The sequence below is a fragment of the Pseudophryne corroboree genome, chromosome 6 (assembly GCF_028390025.1).
Source record: "Pseudophryne corroboree isolate aPseCor3 chromosome 6, aPseCor3.hap2, whole genome shotgun sequence".
NCBI classification, from domain to species: Eukaryota; Metazoa; Chordata; class Amphibia; order Anura; family Myobatrachidae; genus Pseudophryne; species Pseudophryne corroboree.
Window position 1 is genome coordinate 800,053,577 of NC_086449.1, and position 21,238 is coordinate 800,074,814.

The 21,238-nt window shown below is 47.0% G+C and overlaps 1 protein-coding gene and 1 long non-coding RNA gene across 5 annotated transcripts in view; one reads left to right on the forward strand and one right to left on the reverse strand.

The window, feature by feature from the left end:
* The window catches only part of LOC134933588 (uncharacterized), a 97,497-nt gene that overhangs the window by 44,026 nt on the left and 32,233 nt on the right, over nucleotides 1–21,238 (forward strand). For 2 of the 3 annotated variants that reach the window (XR_010179737.1, XR_010179735.1), the window contains exon 2: nucleotides 6,143–6,240. This is a non-coding gene — a long non-coding RNA (uncharacterized LOC134933588). Of the gene's footprint in view, nucleotides 1–6,142; nucleotides 6,241–14,049; nucleotides 14,135–21,238 lie in introns of those variants that run through there. The other variant, XR_010179736.1, reaches the window with a different exon arrangement.
* PARVG (parvin gamma) overlaps nucleotides 13,309–21,238 on the reverse strand; it is a 59,969-nt gene continuing 52,039 nt past the window's right edge. For both annotated transcript variants that reach the window (XM_063928915.1, XM_063928914.1), the window contains exons 12-13: nucleotides 18,731–18,803; nucleotides 13,309–14,169 (exon numbers count right to left, since the gene is read on the reverse strand). In XM_063928915.1, coding sequence (XP_063784985.1) covers nucleotides 14,096–14,169; nucleotides 18,731–18,803 — 147 coding nt within the window. In that variant the 3' untranslated portion in view covers nucleotides 13,309–14,095. The remainder of the gene's footprint in view (nucleotides 14,170–18,730; nucleotides 18,804–21,238) is intronic.

Sequence of the window (21,238 nt, forward strand, 5' to 3'; positions counted from 1 at the left end):
TACTCTGTAATTGGGCGCCGCGGAACCCTTGTGGCGCCATATAAATAAAGGATAATAATAAATAATAATAATAAAGTGGAGTACCCCAGGGATCTGTACTTGGACCAGTGCTTTTTAATATCTTTATTGGTGACATTGCAAATGGTATTAAAGGGAAAGTATGCCTTTTTGCAGATGACACAAAGGTATGCAACAGGGTAGACACACCAGGTGGGGTAAAACAAATGATTGAGGATCTAGGTAGACTAGAGGAATGGTCAAGAGTGTGGCAATTACAGTTTCATGCCAAAATATGCAAAATCATGCACTTGGGTCTCAAAAATCCAAAGGCTAAATATAGTATTAATGGCACTATACTGGAAACTACTGAGAAGGAAAGGGATCTTGGAGTCACTATTTCAGGTGACTTAAAGGCAGGTAAGCAATGTAACAAAGCAATGAGGAAGGCTAGTCAGATGCTTGGCTGCACTGGGAGAGGAATCAGCAGCAGAAAGAAAGAAGTAATAATGCCACTGTATAGGTCATTGGTACGGCCTCATCTAGAATACTGTGTTCAATTCTGGAGGCCATATCTTCAAAAGGATATTAATACATTAGAGACTATGCAAAGAAGGGCAACTAAAATCGTGCACGGCCTACATCACAATACATACCCAGAAAGACTAAAAAATCTCAATATGTATAGTTTGGAGCAAAGAAGGGAAAGGGGGGACATGATAGAAACTTCCAAATATATCAAGGGTATTAACAAAATCCAGGAAGGAAACATTCTCCAAATGAAGAGAAGCAATAGGACACGAGGACATGCACTGAGACTGGAGGGGGGGGAGGTTCAGGGGAAATTTGCGGAAAAATTACTTTACAGAATGGGTAGCGGACAAGTGGAATAGACTCCCATCAGAGGTGGTAGAGCCTAAGACAGTAGAGAAATTTAAACATGCATGGGATAGACATAAGGATATCCTTACAAAGAAATAAGGATCAAATAAGGATTGAGCTAAAAATATTGTTCAAAAAAAAAAAAAAAGACGGTCAGACTAGATGGGCCAAGTGGTTCTTATCTGCCGTCAAATTCTATGTTTCTATGTTTCTCTGGTGCATGTGCAAATGAGATCCCGACCACTTGTCCAGAAGATCCAGTTGGAAGGACCGTGCATGAAATCTTCCGTACTGAAGAGCCTCGTAGGAGGCAACCATCTTCCCCAGAAGGCGAATGCACTGATGAACCGATACCCGGGTAGGCTTCAAGACATCCCAGACCATAGCTTGGATCACCAACGCCTTTTCCACCGGTAGAAATACCCTCTGCACTTCCGTGTCGAGGATCATCCCCAGGAAAGACAAGCTCCTTGTCGGCTCCAAATATGATTTTGAAAGATTCAGGATCCATCCATGTTCCCTGAGCAGTCGAGTCGTGAGAGCAATGGACTGCAATAACCTTTCCCTGGAGATGCCTTTATCAGCAGATCGTCCAGATGAGGAATTGCATTCACCCCCTGCCTGCGGAGGAGAATCATCATCTCTGCCATTACCTTGGTGAACACCCTCGGTGCTGTGGAGAGGCCGAATGGCAGTGCCTGGAACTGATAGTGACAGTCCAACAGCGCAAATCTGAGATAAGCCTGGTGTGGCGGCCAAATCGGAATGTGGAGGTATGCATCCTTAATGGCCAAAGACACCAGAAACTCTCCCTCCTCCAGCCCTGAGATCACCGCTCTCAGAGACTCCATTTTGAACTTGAATTCCCTCAGATAAGAGTTTAGCGAATTCAGGTTCAAAATTGGCCTGACCGAACCATCCGGTTCCATTCGGTACACAAACAGGTTTGAATAGTAACCCTGGTTTACCAGATGAGTCAGTGGCGCAAGCAGGGGGGGTCTCTGAGTACCCAGAACCCCCCCCCCCCCTCCCCCGACCAGCCATATTCTTTTTATGAGACGGAGACAGCTGTATCTCCATCTCAGTACAAACCACGACCGCTACCGCGATCACTGTAGCTGCTGCTGCACGGACCTCTCGTTGGGGCAGAGCTCAGGCTTCACAGCAGCCAGTGCCGGCCTGACGCATACGCGTACATCGCCAGACTCAGGAGGGAGCTGCTCTACTGCAGAGTGTGAGTGACCATCCGTCACTCACGCGCTACACCGCCGCAGCCACCCGCTCACCAGCACCTACCCGCTCTCCTGCAGGCTTGCCCAGGACACAGAGAGCACAGACTGAGCACAGCACAGCTGTGTGTCCTCCCGGCTCTCAGCCCTCCCGCGATGCAGGGAAACAGGGGGAAGCCGGAGACTGACAGTGCAGCATGTGGTGACGAAGGGGGAGCTGGAGCTGCACTATAACAGACGGATGGTCACTCAAAGGGGGAGCTTCTGCATGGATGGCAGCTCCCCCTTTATACTTTGTGTGTGTGCATTTGTCGGTATGCCTCTGTACAATGTGTGTGTCAGTGTGCCCATATAGTGTGTGTGTGTGTGTGTGTGTGTGTGTGTGTGTGTGTGTGTGTGTGTGTGCGCGCGCGCTTCTGGTCCCTGCGTCTGTCAGTTGGGATGTATTTGTGTGACCGATGCCGGGATATATATATATATATATATATATATATATATATATTTTTTTTTTTTTTTTTTTTTTAATATATATAAATTTATGCGGAAACCCCCCTCGGTAAATCCTGCGTTTGCCCCTGGAGGTAGAACTGGAACTATTACATCTGACCTTTCCAATTTGTGAATGGCTTCCTGAAGGATAGCCCTTTCTGTCAGCAAAGCTGGCAAGCCTGATTTGAAGAACCTGTGGGGTGGGAGCTCTTGAAACTCCAGTTTGTACCCCTGGGACACAATATCCTGTACCCAGGGATCCAGACTGGACAACACCCAGACGTGACTGAAACTTTTGAGCCTCGCTCCCACCTGCCCGTTCTCCAGGCAGGGAGGTCCACTGTCATGCTGAGGATTTTGAGGACACAGAGGCAGGTTTCTGGTCTTGGGAACCTGTCGGTGCCGTTTTTTTGGATTTTGCTTGCCCACCTCTGAAGAAAGTGGTAGGAGTCTTGGACGTTTTAGCTTTTGCAGACCGAAAGGACTGCACAGAGGACGTAGAAAAAGGTTTCTTCGCCGTCTGAGAGGCTGAGGGAAGAAAGGTTGACTTACCAGCGGTTGCCATGGAGATCCACGCATCCAATGCTTCCCCAAATAGAGCCTGACCTGTGAAGGTTAGGTTCTCCACACTTCTCCTGGATTCCGCGTCTGCAGACTATTGGCGTAGCCAAAGTCCCCTGCGTGCTGAGACAGCCATGGATGATGTCCTTGCAGTCAGATTACCCAGGTCCTTCATGGCCTCCACCATGAAACCCGCAGAATCCTGTATGTTACGTAAAAACAATTCAATGTCACTTCTATCCATAGAATCGAAGTCCTCTAGTAATGTGCCTGACCACTTTACTATGGCTTTAGAAATCCATGCACAGGCAATAGTGGGTCTTAACGCCACGCCTGAAGCAGTGTCTATGGATTTGAGCATAGTTTTAATCTTGCGGTCTGCCGGTTCCTTCAAAGCAGTAGACCCTGGGACAGGTAAAACCACCTTTTCAGACAGTCTAGATACAGAAGCGTCTACTGTATAGGCAGGTTTTCACACTTTTTCCTATCATCCTCAGGGAAAGGAAAAGCCACAAGAACCCTCTTTGGAATCTGGAATTTTTTCTCTGGATTTTCCAAGGATTTTTCAAAAAAGGCGTGTAATTCCTTACACGCAGGGAAGGTCAGGGAGGCCTTCTTAGTGGGGGTAATTCCAAGTTGATCGCAGCAGGAAATTTTTTAGCAGTTGGGCAAAACCATGTGCACTGCAGGGGGGGGGGGCAGATATAACATTTGCAGAGAGAGTTAGATTTGGGTGGGTTATTTTGTTTCTGTGCAGGGTAAATACTGGCTGCTTTATTTTACACTGCAATTTAGATTGCAGATTGAACACACCACACCCAAATCTAACTCTCTCTGCACATGTTATATCTGCCTCCCCTGCAGTGCACATGGTTTTGCCCAACTGCTAACAAAAATCCTGCTGCGATCAACTCAGAATTACCCCCATTGTCTGTAAAGAAAGCCTCCTCTACCTGTTTCGATGGTTTGTCAGTAATGTGCAACACATCCCTAATGACCTCAATCATGAGATGCACCCCTCTTGCCAGGGAAGCCTCACCCCCCCCCCCCCCCCGCATATCTGCATCACCCTCTGCCGTGTCAAGTCGGTGTCCGTGTCGACCTGCATAATCTGAGCAAGCGCACGTTTCTTGGATACACCGGGGGATTTTGAGGTAGTGGGCACAGAACCAGACAAAACCTCCACAGATTGTTTCAAAATTTGTGATTCAGTCTCATAATGCGCAATCCTAGTAGAAATCTGGGATATCATTCCCTTAATAGAAGCCACCCACTGGGGCTCAGATTCGGAAGGCTGAGACAAAATATTACATTCCTGAGTACATGGAATGGCTTCCTCTGGAGAAGATCTTTTTTGCCGCACAAGACACAGAGTTCCTGGACATGGTTATGTGAGAATCTGCATACACACACACACACACACACACAGGAAAATGTCAGACACAGTTTCCCCCAAGTACTTTCAGAGAAATACAGAGCTTGGAGCCAGCACACACAGCGCCACAGTAGGCAGTTATAGAATAACTACCTGGCGCTGTGTACCCTTAATAGAACTACACAGTATTAGACAGCACCCCTCCCCCCCCCCTCCTTCTACAAGCCCCTTGGTACCGCACAGGATAGCTGGAGTCGTGGAGGGTCAGCGCTTCCTGTCAGCATCTCAGAGTATGGATCTTCACAGAGAAAATGGCACTGGCGAGCTGCTGGGTCTGCTCTGAGAGGCTCCGCCCCCAAACATGGCGTGCCTTCCCGCCCTTTGGATGTTTATAATGGCCTGCGGTAATGACCAGTTGTGTAGGGTATAGCGCTGGCCCAGGGCGCCCCTCACAGCGCCGCACATGTATACCGCTGAGCCTCCGGAGCGCAGTGTCAGTACTGCGCTCCCACCCTGTTGCCGCCATACACACCGGCTCCCCGCTTGTCGGGTCACCGGTGACACACTCACCCCCGCGATCTTCTGGCTCTGTTAGGGGGTGGCGGCATGCTGCAGGAGTGAGCGGTCACCTCGGGGGCTAACAATCAACACCCTCAGGAGCTCAGTGTCCTGTCAGCGGAGATAGTGGCCATTAACCTCTGAGGGTTGGACAGTACTCCCCCCCCCTAAGTCCAATGAAGCAGGGAGGCTGTTGCCAGCAGCCTCCCTGTGCCTATTACTCTTAAAAAACAAAAAAAAAACAAAGAAGCTCTAGGAGCTCCCCTAGCTGTGACCAGCCCCAATGGGCACATTTTTTAAACTGAGTCTGGTAGGAGGGTCATAGAGGGAGGAGCCAGCCCACACTATTAAACTCTTAACGTGCACATGGCTCCTGGTGGACCCGTCTATACCCCATGGTACTAATATGAACCCCAGCATCCGTTAGGACGTAAGGGAGGGAGAGGGGGGGGGTGGTGTGTGTGTGTGTGTGTGTGTGTGTGTGTGTGTCTCCTTGCCCCGGGTGACAGAAATCCTACTTTCGGCCCTGCTGGTGGGTTTTTTTTTTTTTTTCTTTTAAGTAAAAACAGGAGAATATTGTGCAGATCTGCTAATTATTAGTATATTAAATTTAAAAAAATGAAACATAAAAATGGAAAATCCCTGAAAGAATGGAACGCTGTCCGGAATAATACATTTCCCCGCTCGTGTGTATATTGGCTCACTGATCCGTATCACATCCTTCCTGGGAAACAGCCCTGGGTGTGGTGGAGTGGGTCTTACTGGCAATAGATTGGCTGCGTTTCAGCGCTCTGTGCCTAGGATTACAGTGTTTAATTGGGTTTGCGTTGGAGCTGTTACATGAAGCCGGTTAGCCACAGGATGCTGTGAGGTTCATTGCAGAATACTGCTATCTGCAGATAGCCGCCAAGTGAAACATTCCCTCCGATGACTCATAAAACAACTTGTGTTATTCTAATTTTTAGACTTGAGACTTGTTTGCTGCGCTGGGCCCCGTGTCTATGGATGAGGGTAGAGAATGAGATGTGTTGTTTTTTATGTTTTAATCCAGAATTGGACATGTGCTCTCCCCAGAACAGGAACGCAATATGATCAGAAGTCTGACGGGCGCATGTCTGGATATCGGAGAGGCGGTAAGAAATGATACAGGTATACCTTAAAGCTTACAGGGTCCATTAATAAAGAACTGCGGTAATACTCCCAAAAATGTACATTGTATTTTTTTTATATAAGCATAATTACTTGTATACTCTCAGTTTGGGGGCCTATTTATTGAAAGGCCCCTCATTCCAACAAATTATAGTATACCGCTTTTATTGCGACAATATCGCAGGCTACAATATATACATATATTTAGCAATAGTTTTATTGTACTCCCTGTATTGGATATTCAGTAGTTTTGTGCAGAACTAATAAACCCGCCAACTATGGAGGGACAGTCCCTCTTTGAGCGCACACTGCGTCCCACCATTGTGTATGCATCCGGAAGCAGCGGATACCGGTGTCTCCACTGCCATTGGCAATAAAACCGTGGTTTAGTAGGTGGCGATTGGGCCTAGCATTTGAGAAGCGCTAAGCATCCCACAACCCAGTCCACACTGCAGCCATTTTCCGGTGTCCATATTCCCGGAATTGCTAATGTTGGGTAGTACGATTGTGTAAAACAGCGGGCAGAGCATGTGGGCCTCATGTTCCTGGCAACAACACTGGTAGAACACAATTCGTTGAATTAGAGATGGCCATCGCCCATCGATGATTGCAAACCATCAATGGTTAATGGCCGATGCCAGATAGTTTTTCCATTGATGGCAGAGAGACAATGGTTCTCTACCATCGATGGTAGAGGATCAATAATTTCCTAATTGCCCATTTCTAGTTAATGCTGGATATGGAGCCTAGCTCCACCCCCCCCCCCCCCCCCACACATACAAAGCCGGCACCCCAGGCTCTGATTGGCCAGCAGTTTATTACGTCATAGATTAGGAATGACCATCTGTGGGTAAAACCATCAATGGTTTCCCTGTGAATGGTTTTATACCATCTAGGTTAACCACTGATGGTACCATTGATGGTGACCAACCCAACTTTGAATCATGTCAAAATCACCTGATGGTGCACCACCACTTTAAACAAATGATGTCATTATACTTTTTTTCTGCCTGTGATAGAGTTAATGCTAAACGTCGACTGCTAGGATCTACGTAGCATCCACGCAGAGTCCAAAAACACAGCGAGAACTTGAGTATCTCCAATGGCACAAATCACAAAAACATAATCACATTCAGAAACCGCCTTCACTTTTAATAGATCTGGAGAAGAGTGGCCCGTGTGTTTTCCAAGAGACGTAACGTGATAGTTTTTAACAGGGCTGTAAAAGTCTCAAGTTTTAGAACTGATTTTTCAAGTTCTGAAGTAATATTAGATTTATGTGCCAGAAGCTCTGGACTCCATTATGAAACCTGCCAAAGAAAAGACCTCTCTTATTTATTTTTTTATTTTATTTCGCTGTGTTCAGCCAAAACTCATACACCGCGTCCAAGGCAGTAATACTGTATGCACACTGCACACAGATCAACTTGCAAACCATTTGGTTCAAATGTACTTTGCAGACAGGAAGTAAACTCTATGGTATAGCTCCCAGTATAGCCAACAAAGCAAAGTGATATTGCACATGGTCAATAAAACAAGCTCTTCTGGCTGCGAGTCAGCTTGAAAGTACGTAAATACTTGGAAATCATTAAAAGATGTGTTTGTCTTTCAAATTAAGAAATATCACTACCATCTCTCACAAACAGCAGCTACTGCACGCAGTATTATAACATTGTAAAGACAGGCAGGCTTCTGTTACTGTACGTTGCTAGTCAACTTTGGTACGGTTTGTGTGTATGCTGCCCTTCAAGTCTACAGTTCAAAACAATCAATTCATTTATCAATAGTTCTGTTACTATGACAATAAGCAGGATTTATTTATTTTTTAATCGGTGCCTCCATAACCAAAATATATCACCAGGACAGCCAAGAGGTACTCAGCTGCTCTAGGTGACACTGGATAGGAGTAGAAGGGGTTAACGTGCCAGTCTCTGCAAATGTGTATATCAGGGCCATCACTACAGTAGGGTAGGCGACTGGCACCCTGCAGCCTACAGAGCCACCATTTGGAGTATCCTTAGGATGCTTCGGGCAACTAGGGCCCAAATGTATAAGCGTTAAATAGTGATAAAGTGGAGACGGATAAAGGGCAGTGAAAAGTGTGGAGAAGTGAGCCTGTGGAGAAGTTGCCCATGGCAACCAATCAGCTGCTCCGTACAATTGTATAGTATGCAAATTATAAATGTTACTTCAGTGCTGATTGGTTGCCATGGGGAACTTCTCCACTGGCTCTCTTCTCCACCCTTTACACTTTTCATCTTCCTAACTGCCATGTCACAGGCTGTGTTTGAAAAATGACAGTTAGGAGCTGATTGACTGGGCATTTATCATTCTTTATTCGTCGCCACTTTATCACTTTTTAAGGCTTAATGCATTTGGGCCTAGGTTCTCCCTGGTCCCGGTCTCTCGTTGCGATGTCATGATGTCACATGTTGAAAGCACAGAGAGCATCTTGGTGCGGGCTGGCTTACTGGTGTTAGTACTGAGTAGACTTTCTCCCAGGCTCACAGATCTGCAATCAGGGTTGCGATCAGCTCTGGTAGCAGTGATCAACCTGTTGCCCGGAATTTTGCCGTGGCGGGTCTTAGTTTGGCGACTTTACGTTACATGATTATTGATCACGTCCCGTACAGCATCCGAGGTGGTGATTGATCATTGAATTTACTAAGATGTGAGTCACGATGGATTTATAGGTTTGGTACGCTGAAGGATCAGTTAAGTCTGCGTGCATTTATTTAATTCAAACCTTTGGGTTTAAATTAGAGATGAGCGGGTTCGGTTTTACTCGGATTTACTCGGTTCTCAAAACGGCATCTTATTGGCTCACAGATGTCTCTTGTTTTGGATAGCCAATAAGATGCTGTTTTGAGAACAGAGTAAATCCCGAACCCGCTCATCTCTAGTTTAAATACATTTGTCTGTGTGCTCGTTATGTCATCTTAGTCTGCATCCAGTGATGTATATTAACATTGTATATTGATTACAGTATATGCCTGACTTTCTACAGTGTGTAGCTCTGTTTTTAATTATGGGTTGCGATGGCAACGGATGGATGGTGACGTCGTTTCTGGTGGGTGTCAGTCTTCTGCTTCCGCATGCCGAACCAACTAATGAATCTGAACCAAAACACTTCAGGGTGGTTTTACCAAAACACGATGCGGAATTAGAACCAAACCAAAAAAGCGGGGGTCCGCGTACATCTCTGGTTTTTCGCTCATGTAACTAATAAGAAGTGATCGCTGACGCAATCATTCCACTTCTATATCAGGACCTTGCAGCGCTACAGAGCATGTCATTTTTGCGGAATGCAGCTCATAGGCGTTATTTGCAGAATGCTTGTTAAATCTGACAGCTGCTCAGATCCCATAGGAACCTAGAGGGCTACGGCTACTGCCAAAATAAACGAAGCGCATCAGATATCGGAAATATCTGCCCCGGTTCCTCTATCATACATTAGGGTGATACTTAATATTTGCAGGTATCCCCCGAAAAAAGATGAGTGTGTTCAGGGGATATGTCTCAAGTATAGAATGATAATCAGGCCCCTAAAAGTTTCCCTGAGGTTTGTACCAGAAAGGACAGTCTAACTCTTACCTGGGCACGGCGTCACAAGGCGACTACGGGAGGGCGGTTTCCAATATTTAGAAATTAGAATGTACATTTATAAAAAATAAATCTGTCTATAGCACATTTTCTTGATAACTGAGGTGAAGCAGCTCAGCACACAAATGTTTGAGGAAAAGGAGAGAAGTTTTTCTGTTACCAGCCAGATAAATAGAAGACGTCTGTTTTGTGAAACTGAATTCTAGTATAATGAATACCAGATGGGGACGTATCCTACTTTGGCGTGTACAGTGTTCAACATGTAAATGTCACTGGTCTATTTTTATTCCCGCAACACATAAAAATATCCACAGGCAGAGACCTAGGCCTGTCTTTTGTCTGCCTTTCGTGAACCATGAATGTAAAGTTGATTGTTGCGAGCAGTCCGCAGACTGAATGCCCTCTACTAGATTATATGCTGCATTACACAGCCGTATTACCATGATTTGTTCTGTCAGGTGCTGCCAGATTCCGAATGTCTTTTGGTCGGGGGAAACTTAACCTTACCGGTCTGATTATCAGGAAAAGCGTTTGTGGGGGAAACACAACTCGCTATTTTCCGAAAGTACAATGTGGACAGTTTAATTTCTAATTACCTTAGCTGCTGCAGGACATTCTAGCTGTAACAATGATCTGCGAACATGAAACGTTATGATCACTACCAGAGAGGGAGCAGAAGCTATGAGCAAGGTCCCCAGGAACATGTATGAAAGGGAGCGAAGGCAGAGTAAATGATATGTAGGAGTAGCATAAGCCATTGTCCTGGAAATTAGGGTCCAAACAGGTCTTTTCATTGGCGGTCATCCTTCTGTTAATAGACTATCACCAAGTCTTATTACTGCAGAAGAGAATGAGGAACTAGAAGATGGAGCAGCAGCAGAGAATGAGGAACCAGAAGATGGAGCAGCAGAAGAGAATGAGGAACCAGGAGACGGAGCAGCAGAAGAGAACGAGGAACCAGGAGACGGAGCAGCAGAAGAGCACGAGGAACCAGGAGATGGAGCAGCAGAAGAGCACGAGGAACCAGAAGACGGAGCAGCAGAAGAGCACGAGTAACCAGGAGACGGAGCAGCAGAAGAGCACGAGGAACCATGAGACGGAGCAGCAGAAGAGCACGAGGAACCAGGAGACGGAGCAGCAGAAGAGCACGAGGAACCAGGAGACGGAGCAGCAGAAGAGCACGAGTAACCAGGAGACGGAGCAGCAGAAGAGCACGAGTAACCAGGAGACGGAGCAGCAGAAGTGCACGAGGAACCAGGAGACGGAGCAGCAGAAGTGCACGAGGAACCAGGAGACGGAGCAGCAGAAGAGCACGAGGAACCAGGAGACGGAGCAGCAGAAGAGCACGAGGATCCCGGAATTAGAGCCGCTGAAGGGAATGAGGAACCCAGAGGTGGAGCAGCAAAAGAGAAAGTGGAACCAGGAGACAGAGCAGCAGAAGAGAACGAGGAACCCAGAGATGAAGCAGCAGAAGAGAACAAGGAATCAGAAGAGGGAGCAGCAGAAGAGGACAAGGAACCAGAAGGTGCAGCAGCAGAGGGGGATGAGGAACCAGGAGACAGAGCAGCAGAAGAGAATGAGGAGCCAGGAGAGAGCAGCAGAAGATAATGAGGAGCAAGGAGAGAGCAGCAGAAGAGAATGAGGAGCCAGGAGACAAAGCAGCAGAATAGAATGAGGAATCAGGAAACAAAGCAGCAGAATAGAATGAGGATCCCGGAATTAGAGCAGCAGATGGGAATGAGGAACCAGGAGAGAGCAGCAGAAGAGCACGAGTAACCAGAAGATGGAGCAGCAGAAGAGAATGAAGAACCAGAAGACGGAGCAGCAGAAGAGCACGAGGAACCAGGAGACGGAGCATCAGAAGAGCACGAGGAACCAGGAGACGGAGCAGCAGAAGAGCACGAGGAACCAGGAGACGGAGCAACAGAAGAGCACGAGGAACCAGGAGACAGAGCAGCAGAAGTGCACGAGGAACCAGGAGACGGAGCAGCAGAAGTGCACGAGGAACCAGGAGACGGAGCAGCAGAAGTGCACGAGGAACCAGGAGACGGAGCAGCAGAAGAGCACGAGGAACCAGGATACGGAGCAGCAGAAGTGCACGAGGAACCAGGAGACGGAGCAGCAGAAGAGCACGAGGAACCAGGAGATGGAGCAGCAGAAGAGAACGAGGATCCCGTAAATTAGAGCAGCAGAAGGGAATGAGGAACCCAGAGGTGGAGCAGCAAAAGAGAAAGTGGAACCAGGAGACAGAGCAGCAGAAGAGAACGAGGAACCCAGAGATGGAGCAGCAGAAGAGAACAAGGAATCAGAAGAGGGAGCAGCAGAAGAGGACAAGGAACCAGAAGGTGCAGCAGCAGAGGGGGATGAGGAACCAGGAGACAGAGCAGCAGAAGAGAATGAGGAGCCAGGAGAGAGCAGCAGAAGATAATGAGGAGCCAGGAGACAAAGCAGCAGAATAGAATGAGGAACCAGGAAACCAAGCAGCAGAAGAGGATGGTGAACCAGATGATTACACAGAGTTGAGGTGCCTGCTCAAGAAATAGGAGAAACAGAGCTAATATAGTGGTCAAGACCAACCAAATGAAATAAAGAAATGTTTAATCTAGTAGAAGTGAAGCATGAGACAGCCTGCCAGGAATGTACACAGACTGACCATTATCACAACCCTGTGCTCACGCTAGGCATCTTGCACTGCGGGTGTATTCAGGCTAGATGTATGAGGACACATACGATACATACTATAAGCCAAGATGGACACTTACCTGCTGTGCTGTGATCCAAGGCGTGGTTGGGCCATGAGGGGAGTGAGCTGCACGTCTGATGCCGCTGCCAGGGGTGTATTATGTACCCATGGCAAGTCTCCATCTGGGGCCCATCCTCCTCCCTAGACGGCAGAGCAGTATACGCTGAGCACTAAAGTCACTAAGCGACCCTAGCTCTGTCCCAGAGTCTAGTGCGCATGTTCAGGTCTACAAAAAAATGGCACGGCAGCCATTTTCCTGGTGATTTGTGCAGAGCTATCCGGGAGGGGGGGGGGGGGGGGGGGGTTGGTATTGAAAACATGGTTGCAGGTTGCGGGCCCCCCAGAACCAGGGGCCTTTGTGCACAGCATACCCTGCACCCAGCGTAGGGTGCAAAAAGGCATTTTATAGCGGGTTTCTTGCATCAGTGGAATTTAGCTTCTTGTTCCACCTCACAGGAACATCTGACATTGGCCTTTAATTACAGTCAGTATGATATCTCTCTTTGCCATCACAACGATGTGCACATATGCAGCTGCCCACACTATGAAGTCAGTCTGCGTTTAAAAAAAAAAGTAATTTTAAACATATTCATGGGACATCTTTAAAAAACAAACAAACAGGACTGTACATAGAACATTGGGCCAGTATATAAGTAAACAATTTTCACTGCAATGTACTATAGTGTTACCGATGACTAATATCTGGACATATATGAGTAAACTCATTTTTTAGCACTGTTTTATCAAGGACACAGTTGGAATACAAGCATATGTATTTGCTGGGTAATGCGGCATACTGGGAGGCTTCTTGCTACACAGCTGTTGTCCTACTTGTATTAGCAGCAAAATATATTTTTATATGTGTACTCTGTCCTGCTGAAATGTACACATACAGGAGCAATAAACTCAGAGACCATTCATTACAGCTACAAAACGGTCTTTCCCGTCTATTAAATCAGAAAGATCATTATTCTTCCAATACAGATGTTTAAAGAAATGACTACAATAATGAGATAAAAGCAATCGCTACTGTACATTATACGAGTAGAAGTCACTTTACGCCGAGTGGTTATACGGGTCGCACGAAGCAACTTCGATCAGTCATTCATTGTGGTAGGAACTGCATAATCTCTTATAGGGGTCTATTCATGAAGCAGCGACAAGTGTGGAGAAGTTGCCCATGGCAACCAATCAGAACTGAAGTAACATTTGTAATTTGCATACCATACAATTGTACAGAGCAGCTGATTGGTTGCCATGGGCAACTTCTCCACAGGCTCACTTCTCCACTCTTTTCACTGCTTCATGAATAGACTTCTAAGAGGTGATGACATCAGAGTTGACAGAGCATAAAATATGACATCATCAGAATCCTCTGTTTATGCAGATATTATTTACAGATGCAGTACATTCATATAACGTGTGCATTATAAATGTATAATTAATTGCGTTGTCGTCCGCAGCAAGACCAGGCTTCGGGAGAATGAAATATCATTTCTCAAGACCATTTCAGGATTTGCTGTGTTTGTGGAACAAGCTGTACAGAACTCGCAGTGTGGTTTTCAAATCTCTGTTCACAATCTCTGGAGAGGGACAAAGGGAATAAAGGTTCAGATGAAAATAGCTAAATAATTCAGGGCAAAATGTCACCAGATATTGGATATGATAATGTGTCTGTTTTATTGTATTTTCATTGCTTAGCAGATATTGGCCCTCATTCCGAGTTGATCGCTCGCTAGCAGTTTTTAGCAGCCGTGCAAACGCTATGCCGCCTCCCACTGGGAGTGTATCTTAGTTTAGCAGAAGTGCGAACGAAAGGATCGCAGAGCGGCTACTAAACATTTTTGTGCAGTTTCAGAGTAGCTTCAGACCGGGATCCGGTCTGAAGATTGACAGTGTCTAGGTCGACAATGTTTAGGTCGACCACTATAGGTCGACAGTCACTAGGTCGACATGGATGGAAGGTCGACAGGGTTTCTAGGTCGACATGTGCTAGGTTGACAGGTCTAAAGGTCGACATGAGTTTTTCACATTTTTTTTTCTTTTTTTGAATTTTTTCATACTTAACGATCCACGTGGACTACGATTGGAATGGTAAAGTGTGCCGAGCGAAACGGTAGCGGAGCGAAGGCACCATGCGAGGGGACGCGGTGCACTAATTTGGGATCCCGGTCACTCTACGAAGAAAACGGCACCAAAAAAAAAAAAAAAAATCCTCATGTCGACCTTTAGACCTGTCGACCTAGCACATGTCGACCTAGAAACCCTGTCGACCTTCCATCCATGTCGACCTAGTGACTGTCGACCTATGGTGGTCGACCTAAACATTGTCGACCTAGACACTATCGATTTGATGAACCACACCCCTTCAGACCTACTCAGCGCTTGCGATCACTTCAGACTGTTCAGTTCCTGTTTTGACGTCACGAACACGCCCTGCGTTCGCCCAGCCACGCCTGCATTTTTCCTGGCACGCCTGCGTTTTTTCGAACACTCCCTGAAAACGGTCAGTTGACACCCAGAAACGCCCACTTCCTGTCAATCACTCTGCGGCCAGCAGTGCGACTGAAAAGCTTCGCTAGACCTTGTGTGAAACTACATCGGTCGTTGTAATAGTACGACGCGCGTGCGCATTGCGCCGCATACGCATGTGCAGAAGTGCCATTTTTTTTGCCTGAATACAGCGCAACGAATGAAATCTGCTAGCGAACAACTCGGAATGACCCCCTTTATACATTGGTATATTGGCTTTTAATGTACTCCAGGATTTACCGGCAGACATTGAAGGCTGCAGTGAAGAACCAGGTCCATAAGAATACTTTGCCACTTACCTATTTGTTGGCCATTTTCATATGGCAGATCTGGTGTCACCCCTTATCTGAGGCCGGGAGGTGAGTATGTAAGTGGACTCTGGACCTGATTAACAGAAGTACGCAAAGCCGATGTTCCGCGGAACTGAGCGATTGCCGGCAGACTGCGCATGTGCTGCGTTCGCACTGTGCATGCGTCAAGGTGCCAGCAGCGAATCCACACGCAAAAAGGATTCCGTCACAAAGTGATCAACAGGAAGTGGCCGTTTGGGGATGTTAACATAGTGGGGAGTGGTTGAAAAATGCAGGCCATTTACGTGGCGTGTATCTGACGTCAGCTGCAAGCGCTGACGTACAAAAACATAGCGCCTGCGTGACTACTGCCGGCCCCAGTCTGCGTAGCCGTAGGGCTACCCTTAAGCCCTATGTTCCTTGTTCTTGTGTATAGGCTGCATGTGTGTACACAATTGTGAATGAGCTGCAGCAGCTCCGGTTGGCGTCTCTCTTCATTTCTGCGTGGCAGATTCTCTTGCTGATATCAGCAGTGGTGCGGATAAAATTGCGCTCGCACTGTGTTAGTCTACTTTCCTGAATCAGGCCTTCTGTATACCGCTCAAAGAACTGCCTTCCCATCATGCCTTTCTCCTGTGCCTGCAGTTACTCTCTTCAGTTTACAGTTGCCCATTAATGGGTTAATGGCTGATGGTATCTATTCTAACCATGGATGATTTGCATCGGCCATCCGCCCTCTGTCATGTGATGTATGGCATTGGTTGTCCCACATCAGTGGCAAACCTATTTAACATCACCATCAAACAGCCGGTGGTAGTCAATCCATCGATGGTTGATGGTCATCCCTACTTCAGATACATCAAATAGGGAGGCGAGTTAGGCTGTGTTAGGCTGTGAGAGGGATGGGTTACTGTTAGGCTGTGAGAGGGGTGGGTTAGGGTTAGGATTAAAATACTGGGATCCGTCGGAATTATGAACGTTGAGATTTCATCCACTGGAACATCGATGCCATCCCCAATATACAGTGGACAGAAGAATTCTGATATAGGACACATAGCTCAAATGGCAAAGCATAGCATGTCGGTTATATTTGCCATGGCTCTGGGCAGGCCCGGCGCTGACCTCTCAGCAAAGGGATGCAAAACAGGTGGGCGCCAGGAAGGAGAGGCGCTCTCCCTGCTCTGTATCCCTGTGCTGAGCTGATGTGTCGGCTGCGCCGCCCTGGTCCCCCCTGCTGCTACCTGGTTGCTGCGTCTATCACACTCCAAGATAGGCAGCGGTGCCGGCAGCTACAAGCCTCCTCTCCACTCCCTTGTCACAGACTCACAGTGCAGTGTGAGGACCGAACAGGGGGCGGGGCTACACAGCAATAAGGGGCGGAGCTACACTGGACCAGGCTGCAGACTGCAACACAGGGGATAAGCTGTCAGCCAGACTTCCTTATGTAAGTGGCTGGAAAACAAGTGAGTGAGTGAGTGTGTGTGTGTGTGTGTGTGTGTGTGTGTGTGTTTGTGTGTGTGTGTGTGTGTAGTATCTGTATATACAGTATCTGTGTATATGTATGTGTGACTGTGTATGTGTGTAATGTATGTACAGTGTGTGTGTGACTGTGCAGCATAATGTGTGTAAGTGTCCCTGTATACAGGGGGGCGTTACGCGTGTAAGCGTCACTGGTACAGGAGGCTTTATGTGTGTAAGCTTCACTGGTACAGGAGGTGTTACGTGTGTAAGCGTTACTGGTACAGGAGGTGTTACGTGTGTAAGCGTTACTGGTACAGGGGGGTGTTACGTGTGCAAGTGTCACTGCTACAGGGAGCGTTACGTGTGTACAGGGGGCATTACATGTGTAAGTGTCACTAGTACAGGATTTATTGGGTGTGTAAGCGTCACTGGTACAGGGGGGCGTTGTGCATGTAAGCGTCACTGGAACAGGGGTCGTTACGTGTGTAAGCGTCACTGGTACAGGGGGCGTTATGTGTGTAAGCGTCACTGGTACAGGGGGCGTTATGTGTTTAAGCGTCACTGCTACAAGGGGCGTCTTGTATAAGCATCACTGCTACAAGGGTCGTTACTTGTCTAAGCGTCACTTCTACAGGGTGCGTTACGTGTGTAAGCATCACTGCGTCTTGTATAAGCGTCACTGGTACAGGGGGTGTTACATGTGTAAGCGCCACTACTACAGGGGGCGTTTTGTATAAAGGGGCACTACCACAGGGGGCATTGTGTGTAATCAGCACTACTACAGGGAGCATTATGTGTATAAGTGTCACTGGTACAGGGGGTGTTACATGTGTAAGCGCCACTACTACAGGGGGCGTTTTGTATAAAGGGGCACTACCACAGGGGGCATTGTGTGTAATCAGCACTACTACAGGGAGCATTATGTGTATAAGTGTCACTGCTACAGGGGGCATTATGTGCGCTGTCCCTTTGTAAAGTATGAGAGGGCGCAAATTTATAGTTTGCACGGGGGGTGCCGAACACCCTAGCACCGGCCCTGGGTGTGAATCCACCACACAAGGAACAGGGAGATATTATACCAGGATCTTCTTCACCCAGTAATAATTAGGGGAGCACCGAAGATGAGGCACAGGGGAGGTGCATACTGGGTAAGGAAATCTGTGGCTGTTACTAGTTATTGAGGTAATAGTAAGGGAAGGGGTGTGAACGGTTGAAGACAGCAAAAGGGGCAGAAGTAGATTGTAGATGTGTAATTACCCTGCCTTCCCAAATCTGATAGATACCACAATGGGGGTCATTCCAAGTTGATCGCTCGCTAGCAGTTTTTAGCAGTCGTGCAAACGCTATGCCGCCGCCCACTGGGAGTGTATTTTAGCTTAGCAGAAGTGCGAACGAAAGGATCGCAGAGCACATGCAAAAAAAAATTGTGTAGTTTCAGAGTAGCTCAAAACCTACTCAGCGCTTACGATCACTTCAGCCTATTCAGTGCCGGATTTGACGTCACGCAACCGCCCAGCGTTTGCCCAGCCACGCCTGCGATTTTTCTGGCACGCCTGCATTTTCCCAAACACTCCCTGAAAACGGTCAGTTGACACCCAGAAACGCCCACTTCATGTCAATCACTCTGTGGCAACTAGTGCGACTGAAATGCATCGCTAGACCCTGTGCAAAACTACATAATTCGTTGTGCCCGTACGTCGCACGTGCGCATTGCGCCGCATACGCATGCGCAGAACTGCCATTTTTTGGCCTGATCGCTGCGTTGCGAACAAATGCAGCTAGCGATCAACTCGGAATGACCCCCAATATACGTTGGCTCATGAGGTAAGTATTGTATGTTGTTTGCAGTATCAATACTGACCTGTGGGATCCACTGAATTTTCTAAGACCCTTCCATCCATGAGTAGATCCAGAGCAAGGGTAACATTTTGCACCTGTGAAGAATATAAATATATAAATATTAGAAAAAATTAATGGAACCAAAAATCCAACGGCCGGCAGGGTTTCTCGGCCATTCCAGCTGAACCACCCACCCCATTCCCTTAATCTGCCTCTGGCTATGCTCTCGTCCAATGAGCCGCAATAACGATGGGACTTGCCTGGTAAAAATGTCACTGATGGGATTTGTGCTAATTTAAAGCAGCAATCCCACATCAATTAGTTTTTTGTTATCTTCTGTAAATAGCATGCAGCAGTTTCCTATGCTGTCACACTTAAAGTTATCTCCTTTCCAAAATCTCTCTGGTGGAAGTTTGGCTGCACGTCATACACACGCGTCAGCAGGTCATGTGAGGACAGGAGAGGGAGAAGGAACATGGTAATTACCAAAATGACTCATGTAGCCTGCCACAGTGATTTCCATAAAAAAAAAATTACTTTTTTTTGTGGGAATGTGGCTATGTAATAAGAATAATAATAATAAAATAAAAAATTATTTTATTTATTAATCTCTTTTCTCTAAAAAGGCGTTGAACAGCACTGTGCTAAATGTTCTGTATACTGTAGCAACCGATGTATGATTTACATTCATTCATGTAACATACTTGAATAACTAAGGTCACCAATTTCTGTTATTATATGGAAACATTTACATAATCCCTAATCCCTAGCCTAACACACCCAGGGAATCATACAATGATACTCCCATGAGTTCCCTGCTAGCTCCATCCCCAGGATCACTCAGTAATCCCAGCAACATAATGGTCTCTCCACCTTAGACCCAATTGTTATTGCAGGGGCAATGAGAGTCGATTCTAATTACACAAGCCTTGCCCGTTGGAGGATAGGCAAATGCAGGGGGGGGGGGGGGGGGGCTTTGGAGGCGTATATAATATGATTACTAGAGCTGCTGCCACATCATGCAGTTTAAGGGACAGGGCAAAGTTGCTGCACATGCCCAGTGGTAGCATCTTCTTCTACCAAGTTTGTTGTGTGTGTGGTTCTGAGTCCTCAATCAGTGCCCTGGACCAGTGAGTAGCTGCCAGGAAGAAGAGACAGGAGACTTACCATGAGGTGGGAGAATGTGTGCTCAGAAAATACAGTACTGATTCTATTATGTTTGTCTGCTTATTTATGATGACCACTTGTCTTATTTATATTGTTTAAGTATGTCTATACTGTAGAACACAGGTTCTCAAACTCAGTCCTCAGGACCCCACACAGTTCAGTTTACCAGGTCACCTGTGGATTTTTAAAATGTGACAGTTGGTGATACACAGTGCTCCTGCCGGGTGATCTGTGTGGGGTCCTGGGGACAGAGTTTGAGAACCACTGCCCTAGAACATCTATAGTGTTAAATATTAACCAATGTTTACATTAAGGTCCAGGTTCGTTACTAGGTTCTTCTACAGCTCCCCCATACTCCCGCACTTGCTCTAATGTCCTGCAGAGTGGGAGATTGTGGAATGCATTTGGAAACCCCCCCTCTAGAAATCCTCTGTTTGGCACTGCGTTGGAGGGGCGTTGGCCAGCTGCTGCGGTGGAAGAGTCAGGGCTTGATTACGGGTTCCGGACACCCTGGGGCAATGCACCGGAAGCGCCAGGTGGGCCTTCTCTATGGAACAAAATGAGAGGTCAGCAGCTAAGCCTACTGCATCCCTGGACTATAGTGAGGTCACCTTCACCCCAAATATTAACTCAGGACATCTTTACCACAAAATATACACCGAAGAGAGCGTGAAGCGACTGCACCACAAATCTCAGCTGCATAACAAACACGGCCCAGAAGAAAAGTAAATATTCTTTTACAATTTGTCTTCCTAACTGCTGGTATCTGCTCCAAACGCAGCGACGGAAGTCTTTCTTATTACTGCAATCAGCGAGAAGCATCAGTCAAACTGCACGGATGACTAAGTAATATGTCCCCTTCCACCAGCCTTACGCACGCTCCTCCAGACGCACAGAGGCCATCTCCCAGCAGCTTTTAGCCTGATTAAATGAGTTACAGCCGGGGAATGAGCGGATGACAGCTTGATTTTAGGTTTGGATTCCTCTATCAATGCCGAGACAGGAGGAAGCTGAAGAATATTTAGATCTGCACAAATGTTTTGATTTGAGCGACAGAATAAATAAAATGTTTACTCGGTAACGCAGTCAGTCGGGAGAATCACCGTCCTGCCCGGGGCTCATGAATCTTTCATCAATCAGGTGGAAAGATGTAATTTATGTAAATTTCCCCCAAGAAGTCCCTGGCATTGCGGAGGTAGTTTGTCTCCGCGTGAAGTGGAAATGTGGCGTGCATATGGCGCATTCAGAGATGATGTGTTCGGATTTGCAAAGATGTGTTCAGCTACAAAGTCCTCATCGAGGCTGTCAGACAGCAGCGGGCCAGGGGTAGGGAGGGACCCATCGGACAGCAGTGATACCTAAG